Source organism: Daucus carota, chromosome 6, assembly GCF_001625215.2.
Source record: "Daucus carota subsp. sativus chromosome 6, DH1 v3.0, whole genome shotgun sequence".
Lineage (NCBI taxonomy): Eukaryota > Viridiplantae > Streptophyta > Magnoliopsida > Apiales > Apiaceae > Daucus > Daucus carota.
In genome coordinates this window covers 2,850,600-2,863,494 of record NC_030386.2, presented here as the reverse complement: position 1 = coordinate 2,863,494, position 12,895 = coordinate 2,850,600, and the positions used below count along the sequence as shown (strand labels likewise).

Here is a 12,895-nt window from a genome sequence, read left to right as displayed (position 1 = left end):
TTGGAGCTATTATTATATTTCAATATTATAAGATATCTGAATTTGGCCGCATTGGAATATTAAATTTTATCAGATGTAATCATGGAGCGGCTTGGTTTAACTTAAAAACAAGTGTCTAGAATAAAAAAATGATTTTTAATTTATATGTTTGGATCATTATTATATTTACTACTTATCCGGTTTCAAAATTATTAGTACAATAATAAAATATTATAAATTATCTTTTAAAGTGATTTTCTTTATTTTTGTAAAATCATATTGAAAATAAAAATAAATCACTAAAAATAACATTTTTAATTTCTTAGATTCGGATTTATAAATCGGAAGTTTAACGTTTTAGTAAAAAGTACACGTAAGTGACTTATAAATTCGAAAACTGGATTTTTAAGCTCAGTCAAATAACACATATATAAAACTTGATTCTAAGCTTTTCCGAGGATTTTAGGAACGTTGATTTTCTTTCGTAATGTATTTTGATAACGAGAAATTATAATTTTTCTCAAAAAATACACTCAATTTGTCTCCGGGCAATTTATCTTGAGAGACGAGGATGTGACAAGTATTTTAAGACTCCTGTAAGTTTTATAAATTATTTTAATATACTTCATCTAAACAAAAATTTAATTTAATATTTATAGAAAAAATTAAAAATAAGTAATGAAACTATGTTTTATATCCACTTTACATGTATGCCAAACAATATATAATAACGGTAAAATAATGAGAGTGACAAAGAAAATATATTATTTAGTATAAATTGAAGATTCGTACAAATTTGAATCTAGTATAAATATAAGTATATCTAATTTTTATTTATTTTGAACAAAGTATATCTCATTTTAAAATCATGCGACTGAATATATTTATACAAGTCATTACAAGGAAATCCGGACTACCAAAGGAATATTTTGTTGGTAAAAATGATATTCGGTTGGTAATTCAAAATTGCGACGGAATTATCAACAGAAAAAACTATTACAAATATCCTCGTTGGTAAAGTTTTCCCAACGGAATATGTATTTCTGATGGTAATTTTACGACCGATTAAGAAAGTGTTGACTTTGAGAGAAATTCAATATCTCCGGATTTTCCGTTGTTAAAGTGTCAACAGAGATAAAACCATTGGTATTTACCAACAGATTAACCTTCTGTTAATTTTACCAACAGATTTTTCGTTGTTAACAGAAAAATTGTAGGAATTATTACAACAGAAAAAAATTGTAATAAAATTGTTGGAATTATTACAACAGAATAAAATTGTTGGAATTATTACAACAGAAAAAATTGTTGGTAATAAAATTGTTGAAATTATTACGACAGAAAAAAATTCTGTTGGTAACTTTACCAACAGAATAATGAAATTCCGTTGCCAATTTTACCAAAGAATACCTATTAAAATTTAATAATTTATATTTCAGTTATGTTGGTAAAAATCGTTGGCAAAATTATAAACATTTTTTTTGGTACATTCAAATCTTTTCAACATTCCTTTATTATACAATTAATAAGATAAATTGCTTAATTAATTAAAGGAAAAATGACATAAATTAACAACCGAAAGCAGCATCCAAATTATGATTCAGAAGCCATGCAAACTTAATACATAAATAAAAGTCAGCCAGTCTTTTACACTAATGATTAATTTCCATTCCGATTGTTAAACACCATAGCAAGTTGGCTCTTCATCTCTTCTATCAGATTTCTCATCTTTTATAGTTCCTGGTTTCTCATCTCCTGTAATTCCTTCACTTGGTTCTTCATGTCCCTGCAACTCCATCTGTATTTGTTTATATTCTTCGTTGTTGAAGTTGGAGCCCCTATAATGACTACACCTAGTTTCTGGTCCATATATAACTCTGTTTTTTTGTCTAGTCCGCCAGCAGTTTCAAGGTACAATTGGTCTTCATCAACAACTAGAGGTTCATCAGAACCTTCAATGGGTGCCGAACGATCCTCATATAGTGTCTCAAAACTGGGACCAGCTGCATCAATCATCATATGGTACATTAGGTTGTTCCCATATGTGCCTCGTGAAAAATTTGCTGAAGGTGTCATTCTCTTGACATGCATCGCCCATTATTCTGTGCATATTGATACATATATGTGTATATGCAGAAAAAATAAAAAACAAATAACGTATACATATTACTATTAGCTGAAGCAAGTAGATCTATATATATGTAAAAACACAGAATGATAATAGAGAATGATAATAGAGAAGAAAAGGAACCTTTTTCACAAGAGGATGAATTGGGGAGACTTTTGGCAGAGGATGAACTCTAGGTTGGAGCGACTGGTTAATTTGAGGGAAGATAAAATCATGTCAAATCTTTTCAATAATGGCGTGACAATTTTCTAGAAAAATATATGCAATTATCCATTAAAAGTCATTAAAAGTCTATTAATTATATTTTTCCACCAAAGTCATTGATATGTTGAATAACAATTGATTTTTGATAACTCTTTAAAAGTTGTAATTCAATACATTTGAAAGACTTTTTTAAAATCCTAATACAATATCTCCTTACTTTTAAAGAGTATTTATAAATCTTAATTGAATACATTTAAATTTTTAAAAATCAATAAAAATCATGATACTGTACAATGCTACCCTGTAAAAATGATTTGCATTTAACACACCCATGATTTATTTATAGCCGGCCCAGCAGAACCGACGCGCATGCTTGGCCCAAACCCTACATACGGTTAAAATACAACATGGATCCAAAAGCCCATAAAGCCACTGCAACCCAGCTTTCTGTAATTGAAGCTTGAATCAATGGCAGAAGAAGAAACAAACACAGCACAATCAATGGCCACCTCTCACACAAACAATCAACAAGGTACACTATTTTTTTCTATTTTATCATTTTCTTTTATATATTTTTGCATCATTTTTTTTTCATTTAATCACATAATTATTGCATCACTATCAAACCCTAATTCAGATATATCTGATTCGTGGGTAGTTTATGTTTTTAGATACTCTCCTGTTATGTATATGTTCAGTAGAATCTCGATAAATGAATGTTCGATAAATTAATAATCTCGATAAATTAGTTTTTATTTTTCGGTCCGGGAAGTGTATTTTTAATCTCTATAAATAAATGGGATTCTGGGGTCTAGGCGGTGTTTATCTTAGAGGGTTTAGTGTGTGTTAACAGTTGAGCCCTGTTATAATTTAGCTTGCTGTTTTGTGTTTTCGTGTTTGTTGTTATGTATGTTCGTGATATTTGTATGTGAATTTGATGGTTTAGCTGATTGCCATCAATTAGTAAGTGTTATATATATGTTCTGTAGAATCTCGATAAATGAATAAGTTGGGCTGGGTATTTTTAATCTCAATAATGGATGGAATTCTCGGGTCTAGGTGGCATTTGTGTTTTGAGGGTTAAATGCGTGTTAGAATTAAGCCCTGGTTTGATTTAGCTTTATGCTATATAGAATTGCGAACTGGTTTTGTTTACTAAGATTTGGTGTATTCTGGTTTGTTGTACTCCCTCCGTCCCATAATGAACGTCCTATTCTTTTTCAAGTTTTTTCACACATTTCCAAACTTGTAAAAAACATACTTGTAGACATTATTTTCTCGTATTTTTTATTTTGTATTAAAATTTGAACTTCCTATTTTTATACAAAACAAAAAACACGAAAAAATAATATCTACAAGTATGTTTTTTATAAGTTTGGAAATGCGTGAAAAACACTTGAAAAAAATTAGGACGTTTATTATGGGACAGAGGAAGTATATTTCTGTGTGTGTTTCTCAGTTTTATAGTGAATACATGTAAAGTGATTTTTGTTACGATATCTGTAGGTATGGAGGCTGGTGATGACAAGAGTACGGGAAATGTGAGTGAAGTGGGATGGTTTATTCTGAGTGAAGAACAACAACACATTGGGCCTTATGCTGTTTCCGAGTTGCGAGGTTAGTGTTTTGTATTGGTTTTTATTTTTTGATTGGAAATGGTTGGAGTGTATTTGATTATAATGCGAAAAATTGGTGGTTTGAATGGTTGTTCAGATGCCCTTTTTTGTTTTTTTATACTGTTTTATTTTGTTATTTCAGTTCCACAAGTAACAAGTAGAGCATGGTTTAGGGACAATTGTGTTCCATCTGTAATCTTGCTGAAATGGTATTACGGGATATTGAACAATGTACTTAAGCTTGTTTGTTGGCCTCGACAGAGCATTTTTTAAGCGGCTATCTCACTGAGAGTACACTTGTTTGGTCTGAGGGAAGGACTGAGTGGCAGCCGTTGTCAGCAATACCAGGGGTGGTTACTGGGATTGCTCAACAAGGTACTGAGTCCAGTTTTGTGATGATACTATGTCTGCTTTTCTGGGAGTCTGCTGTTTGGTTCTGTGTCTGATTAGAGACTTGTTTATTTATATTTTGCAGTGGCTTTTCCCTCCAACAATGGTGACGAGTATGAACAATGGCAGAAGGAGGTGATGGAAGCAGAAGCACAGGCACAAGCAGAGATGTTAAAAGCTGACTCCAGCAAGCTGGATGATGATGCTGAAAGACCTTCGACACCCCCAGACGGCGAGGAAGAATTCACTGATGATGATGGGACTACCTACAAGTGGGACAGGGGGCTTAGAGCTTGGGTTCCTCAGGTAGGCATTAAGATTTGTATACACTTATGTGATTTATTGTACTCGTAGATCCTAAAATTGCATTCCTCATGTAAGATAGGCAGGCTTCTTAGTATACAAATATTAGCCTCCAGTGACAATAACTGACAATATAAATTGAACTGTTCGAGTGTTATCCAAAATTATGCATGGGTATGATTATTGTTCTCTAATTCCTGGATTACAAGAATGTACAACTCTTGGTCTAGAAATACCTTTGCAGCTTATGTTGATAATAATTCTATGCTATCAAGAAAAGAGACATTGCCAGGTTGTGAATTTTCCTTATTAATATGTGAACTACGAACTGATAGCTTCTCTTTGTCACTTCTCCCTACTAAGACGCTTACTAAGATGTGCAAGTAGGTGCAAGTTATGAAGTTAATCTGACAGAGTTGGAATTGTGAAAACTGATTTATATGAAACAGTTGTACAATAAGTAGATGATAATAATTAATAGGTAATGAGAAAAACTTATTTTATTTTATTTTTTAAATTTATGTAATTCTGTGATAGCAATTCAGTTCAATTTGTGCTTTAGCTGAGTAAGTTATAGGTGTCCATCTAAAGATATAGGAACCATTCATTTGATGATTTACAAATCATATTCACAATTAGCAAATTTTTATAGTAAATATTTGATATGTTGTGTGGTTGGCATCATCCAATTTTTATATTACTGTACCATTTATAATTTTTTCGTATACCAAGATGGAAAGAAGAAATGTCTGAAATAGAGTATAACATTGACTGATTTAATTTATGGCAGGAGAGTGAAAGCAATATAAAAAGTAGTGAGTATGATGTAGAAAACATGACTTTTGAGAAAGAAGAGGAAGTATTTCCGACAGTCGACGATGCCATCGGAAAGGAAGATGTTACTGTTAGTAGTGAAGTTGCAGAACCAGTGCCTGAAGCTAAGAGGAAGTCACCTGAAAAGCCAGCTGATAAGAAGGTAGGTTTTGTTGTGTATTGTTGTCCTTAGACATTCAGTTATCCGGCTATTTAATTTATTATCGTGGATGCAAATATACTAATATGTTTTGGCACATACCTTTTACTTGTTAGTTAAGCATGAATGTTAACAGTAGCATCTAGATTCACTTCCTTTTTATGATTGTGTACTCCATTTTAAATATTTCTGTATTATATCCTTTCTTATATTAAATAATATATTTTTCTTCTAATAAAGCCTTTTTTATTGTTCATTCCAGGAGCCTAATAAACCTCCTGACAGTTGGTTTGAATTAAAAGTTAATACGCATGTTTACGTGACTGGATTGCCAGAAGATGTTACTTTTGATGAGGTATTGCTGTCAATCTTTCTTTATCTTGTATCTTTAAAATACTCATGCTTAGCACACTGATATACAGTTTACAGTATAACAAAGTATTATCTTTATGGATGGATGCCTTGTTTTTTTCCTTATGTTGTGTTTGGTTGGGGAGAATGGAATGGAATGAGTAAAAATACTTGAAACTGATAGTGATAGGAAGAAAATTTTGAAAAAAATTGAGGAAGTGCAAAATTGCTATGATGAGATTTGAGAAGAAATTGAGGATGGGAGAGAATGGAGCATTCCATCTCAAAGTGAAGGTGTGAACTCTAGCACATGATGTAAGGAATGAAATGGAGGAATGAATGAAATTTCTTAAAAATTGTTTATAAAATAGTTTATTTTTCATTCTATTCCTTCCGGAATCATTCACCCCAACCAAACACAACATTAGAGTACCCTTCTTTTTAATGTTTCTAATGCTAACATTGGAATACCATTCAGGTAGTCGAAGTATTTTCCAAGTGTGGAATAATAAAAGAGGTGAGTGCCTTTATTATTTCAACTTACTTTCCTTTTATTTTATGTAGTTGATGTCTCTTAGTTTTGAAGTAATTGTTCCAGTCCGTAGTATCAGTCTGTGAGACCAAGTTAAGTGAAAAATAGGTGAGAGAGAAAAAAATTGTAGGAGAAACTGAATGACCATGCCAATCAAAATTGTATATGCGTCCTTCTGCCTTGATAAATTGCTTATTGGGGAAAACATCGAATATCATCCATTTCCGCTAATGCTAGAGCCTCTGAGTTATTTTTGATGTCATTATCTCTTTCTATAGATAAATAAGTCCTCTTGAATAGCCTTTGACCATGTACTGTGCGGGGTAGATCGTGGAGTTGTCATAAATATTTTGAAAACTGTGTTAGGGTTTAAATCTTTTTCACAATTGTTGTTCATACATTGTATTTTTTTATGGAATTTTTTGCGCGTAGACTATGTCGAGTGGAGATTGCACTTCATTATTTGAATAATTTAACAAGGATTAACCACCATATATACCATGGTGAAGTCTAAATGTTGCCAGCCATTACCTAGGGGCAATGGGGTAATCTAAGTGAAAGATGTGTATACTATTATAATATGGCATAGCTTATGTTGAAGGGTGCCTAGGGTAGCAGCTTATCGCTCAAGTGGGAGCCTAGAAGTGTCCAGGATCCTTGCAAGTGCATTGTCTCACCTGGATACCATCACAACTGTGTTAAAACTTGTTTCACTTTGCAAACTTGTTGCATTGCAGTGCTATATGCTTTTGATTGCTCCAAGAAAACTTTACTTTATTGTACCAAACTAGTTATCCTCTTTTTTTTTTTTTTTTAAAGTAGTTCTGGACTGACCTTCAACTGATACCTCTATTCCATTAAATGAACCTTTTTGTGATGTATTATTGATTAGGACCCTGAAACAAAAAAGCCTCGTGTCAAGATCTATGTCGACAAGCAAACAGGAAAAAAGAAGGGGGATGCTCTTGTTTCATATATGAAGGTAGCTTTTATGATGTTTGATCGTATGACTATGTTCTCTTTGAATGCTTGTTATATTTTGGTTGTGCTTCTTAAGTCATTCTTGTGCTCTTTTTTAATTATTAGGAGCCATCGGTTCATCTGGCGTTGCAACTTTTGGATGGGTCACCCCTAAGGCTCGGTGACAAGAATCCAATGTCAGTTACTGTAGCCAAGTTTGAGCAGAAAGGTATTATGCTCGGGCCATAGGAGTTTATTCTATTTTAGTTAGTTCTTTTACATGTTTCATTATTTTGATCTGCCATAGGATTTAAAACATTTAAATTTTGCATTGGATCAAACTTGTGTGTGATATATAGCTTTGAAGTGCCAGTGATGTTTTTTAGACAATTTTTCTCTATGATTTGCAGGGGAGAAATTTATTTCGAAACAAGTGGACAAGAAGAAGAAGAGGAAACTTGAGAAGGTTGAACACAAGATGCTTGGCTGGGGTTAGTATTTATGTCACGTGTGATAAAATTTTCTTTTAGTTACTATTTTTTTTGGGTCAAATTTTCCTTTGTTATGAATGTTGATATTTGGTTTTGTAATGGATTAATGTCCTTGAACCAGATATATATCCAGGTCTAAATAAGAAAGATGTTCTTGGTATATTTTCAGGGTGCTTGATTAATTTCCCCTACAAGTATTAGTTGCTTATATATTGTGGGGGTATGGCGAGTACCTTAGGCTGAAAGATGTTAATATAACTGGATAACTTAAAATTTAGTGGACGTCAATGCGTAGGAAATTATCTCTGCCTGCTTGCAAGGATGAAAAACACTACAGTCAGATGCTCAGGTGCAATTACTATATATTCATTTTATAAAATAAAATGAATATTTTATAACGAAGATGGAGTAGAGTGCCAGATAAACCGACGTATTAATATATATATATCTCTATTAACCATTTTTTGTATTTCTCACCGTGACTTTTCATTAAGGTAGTTTACTTATGACGTCTTTACTTATTATAAAGTCCAGGTTTTCTCTGATTACCTGGCACAAAGATCTGTTTTTTTTTTAATTCTGTTGTGTTTTTAATGTCCATAATTTATTATTACATACAGATCATTAGAACCTTTTCTTATCGATATATCAAACACAATACATTATGTTGCTCTTTATGTCTTCCATATATTTCTTGCTGTGTAGTTCACCCAGAAGCTGTAAGAGACAGGGGATGATAACAAATACTCCGTATTATCTAATTCAAATGAACATTTTTGTGACATGCTATTTTAAATTCTGTTTATTTCACATGAAGGGTTTTGAAATTCCTCATATCAGTTGTACATGATAATAGCTGTAGTATATTTAATACGTGTTTAATGCGATAGCAAGTTCAATACTAATGTAGTGGTAGGAATTTTACAGATCTTGGTGTGTTAAGCTTCACTTCTAATGGTGCATCTCTTGCGGCATCCTGATTTTAGCCATCTACTGTAAACTACTATGCAAATTTTTATAATTGGTTGTCTTACTGATTTTTGTTTTGGTCCTACGGAGGCTGAAACCTTCTTGCTGCAAATAATCAGTTATATGTTTTGATTTCTGTTACTTGTCTGAAGTGGCTTTAGATTCTGAAATATTTGATTCAATTTTTATATTATATCTGTTCTCCTTGTTTGTTTGGTGGGGGGTTGAAACTGTTTAATGCGATAGCAAGTTCAATACTAATGTAGTGGTAGGAATTTTACAGATCTTGGTGTGTTAAGCTTCACTGCTAATGGTGCATCTCTTGCGGCGTCCTGATTTTAGCCATCTACTGTAAACTACTATGCAAATTTTTATAATTGGTTGTCTTACTGATTTTTGTTTTGGTCCTTCGGAGGCTGAAACCTTCTTGCTGCAAATAATCAGTTATATGTTTTGATTTCTGTTACTTGTCTGAAGTGGCTTTAGATTCTGAAATATTTGATTCAATTTTTATATTATATGTGTTCTCCTTGTTTGTTTGGTGGGGGGTTGAAACTATTCAACAAGTTTCTTTGGAGAAATTTGGGTATGAAATTGATAGCATTTGAACTTTTATTGATGCATCCATGAGAATTGAAAATCATTTAGCTACCTGAGATAGTTGCTTTACTGTACTGCAACAGACTTTAGAGGCATTTAAAAGAATGTTTTATCATAAGAAGTGTAAATATCTAGGCATACTCATATAGGGGTCATACAGAAGCATTTTATTTAAATCTGTGCTATACTGTATCTCCAAAAGCAATTTTCTGTAAAAATGTTGCAATTTTATACCTTTGGCATGATTCATAGACCCTGCCATAACATGCTCGTATTATGGTTCAGGTGGCCGTGACGACTCAAAGTTGTTGATTCCAACAACTGTTGTTCTCCGCTATATGTTCTCTCCTGCCGAAATGAGGGTAAACTATTGCGCTCCTTACAACCTACTCATGTACACTTATGCACACTCACACCAGTATGTGTGTTTCCACACACGCACCTACAACATTAAAAATCTGGATGAAAGAGAAGATATGTAGCTCTTTTGTTATCATGGCAAGCGTTAACTTGGACATACAGATTTCTAGTAGTTCCATCACAATTGCAATTGAACTGGTCTGTGAAACTTCTTAATATTTTAATTTATAAAAAAATTTACACCTACTGCATCGTTCTACATTGCAGACATTCTTATATAGAGGCTTGTGCTCCAATTTGAACTGTAAGAATTGGGAATTATATAATGGAAACTACTGATCAGGATGCATATCAGTGATTTTTATTGGAAACAAAATCACCACTTACAGTCACACAAATTAATTCAACAATGTTACTTATGCAAATTTTCAGATCTCATTACAGTGGTACTGTCTCACTGTTTATATACATATCTTTAGTTTGATATTCTGACGTAAAATTGTAATGCTCTCAGGCAGATGAGGATCTACGTGCTGAATTAGCAGCAGATGTTGAAGACGAGTGTGCAAAGCAAGGTCCTGTGGAGTCAGTGAAGGTATTGTAATATATCTGCCATTCAGTTTGGGTGTTGCTATCCTGTTTTGCATCTTGGTAAAAGTGATGTAGTATTTAGTAATTACCTTCTGTGCGCCCCAATTTATTTGTTTGCTTGACCATTACCATAACCACTAATTCAACGAATTAATGGTCTATAATTATGTAATGGTATCATGAGATGATATCTATATTCTATGATCAATTATAGGTGTATATGTTATAGAGTACAATAGATATGCAAAAGCCTGGAAAATGGTTGTGTAAAATGTATAGGACATTAAAGGCCAAGTTTTTTTCTTGACTTTGTGAAGGGGACCCTCTGACTTGTCTTCTTTCATTATTCTGTTTCCCTTCATTCTTTGTAAATCTGGATATAGACTAAAGTAGTACTACTATATAAGGATCAAAGGGCAAGCATTTTTATAACATTGTCAGTTGGCATTTGGAGATTGATCCAAGTTTGACTAAGTTAGAATTTAGAGATTGATCTAAGTTGGAGTAAGTTGGCATTTAAAGGTCGATCCAAGTTTGAGTTCGCGCATGCACATATGTGGCTCTTAATTGAATTTGTAATATCTGCAGGTTTGTGAGAATCATCCGCAGGGTGTTGTGCTGGTGAGGTTCAAGGATAGGAAAGATGCAAGGAAGTGCATAGAAGTGATGAATGGAAGATGGTAACTTATGCCTCTATTTTGCTTTTACTAAATTTTAAAACAATGTAATGTTCTACATGACTAACAAAGAATTGCATTTATCATCGTGCCTCGATATCATGCATCATAGTAGCTGATTATAATATGATAGTTGGTGCAGGACTTCATTTCTTTATAGAATTTCTGTAAGCATGCTTAGGTTAATTATGTGCTAGTATAATACGCATGTTTTTCCCATGTAGCATAGTGTTCACATTGTCAACGCAACTCTTGACCATTCTATAAGAGGAAAACAAAGTTATCATACATAGATATATCTGGCCATGGAGACGCATGGAATGATAAACATGATCAGAGATGTCCAAAAAATCTGAAATCTGATCTGGAAAAAAATTTGAAAAACCTGATCCGGAAAAAAACCCGGTCTGGCCCGGCCGGTCCGAGGGCCTAAAACAGGCCTAGTATTTTCAAAAAATCTGGATTTTATCCGGATTTCTGAAAAATCTGGATTTTTTATAAGTAGACCAGGCTTAGTATTTTTCGAAAAAGCCTGGCCTGGCCCGATTTAAAAAAAAAACCGGGCCAATCTGTTTTAAAAAAAAACCGGTTTTGTTTGGCCCGATCTGGATCTGGCCCGAATAGATCTTTTGGACATCTCTAAACATGATCACATTTTTAAGTTTATTGATTTTTTATCAACTTGAGATATTTGGTTGTGCGTATATTATCATACATCAGTGATGCACATGGTTAATCAGTATGAAGCTATAATTCGAATTGCTTTGTACCTTTGAGTATACAGCTGACTGAAGCCTCTACTGACACGATAATTTTCTTATTTGCTTAATTAATTGTAAATATTGCTCTAATAACCCTGTTTGCGACTCTAGGTTTGGTGGTAGACAAATACAGGCTAGTGAAGATGATGGATCAGTCAACCATGCCGCTATAAGGGACCTGGAGTATGATGCCAAAAGATTGGAGGAGTTTGGAGCTGAACTTGAAGCTGATTAAATGCACTTGCTACTTGTAGAGTCAATCAGAAACATGAGAGCTGTATATGACCACTTGTGACAGAGTTCGAACTCGAATTTAATTATCAAATACTTTGGTCCCAGTAAATGGTTAAAATTTTTGGCATCTATTATTGGTCCATAGATGGGATTAGGAGCCATTTGAATCTTTTCAATGACATGCATCTAAGAAGATTGCTTTCTCATCATCTTGTTTGTTAACTTATTACTCTTTTAAGTTGATGTGAAAGCAACTTTTTGCCTCTTAAGTGAAGCTTAAAGTTTGACTCAGGTCACTTGTACCTCAGATTACAAATGAAAAGTTAGTTTTAAGCTGACTTCCAATTTTCGTTGTTTATATTTGAGATCTAGGAACTCAATCTCGCATCGTTTCTGAGTTGTGAAATTTTATTTTATTTTTATTGCGGCTTCTATACTGGCCGCATGCCCCTTTAATTGACCGCCTCTGGAACATAATAAGCGTACTAAAAACAATATTTTTTAACATAAATAATAGATATCTTTAGACATAAATATATTTTTTCATCAGGACAACATAGACATCTTCATACATACCTTGAAATGTAATAAGGACATGGTTGATATTTCTTATTATGCGTAATTTGTTTAAAAGTGTTTAAAAGTTGACATGTAATATGAAACGGAGGGAACATTTTTTTTATATCGGGCAAGGAAGGCGTTTAAACTTCAACTATCAGATAGTTTAGTTGCCATCCCATCACAATGTTCTGGACAAATTTTTGATAAATCGCAGT

The 12,895-nt window shown here is 33.1% G+C and overlaps 1 protein-coding gene across 1 annotated transcript; it reads left to right on the top strand.

Annotated features, from left to right (window-relative positions):
- The first annotated feature begins 2,685 nt into the window (after positions 1-2,685).
- LOC135147149 (splicing factor U2AF-associated protein 2-like) lies at positions 2,686-12,459 on the top strand. The gene is made up of 14 exons (XM_064079962.1): positions 2,686-2,843; positions 3,818-3,928; positions 4,189-4,302; positions 4,403-4,623; positions 5,411-5,596; positions 5,856-5,948; positions 6,423-6,461; positions 7,369-7,458; positions 7,563-7,665; positions 7,847-7,927; positions 9,782-9,858; positions 10,371-10,451; positions 11,036-11,127; positions 11,997-12,459. Exons 1-14 carry the CDS (start codon positions 2,780-2,782, stop codon positions 12,118-12,120), a joined length of 1,476 nt encoding a protein of 491 aa, XP_063936032.1. The 5' UTR covers positions 2,686-2,779; the 3' UTR covers positions 12,121-12,459.
- Positions 12,460-12,895: the final 436 nt, after the last annotated feature.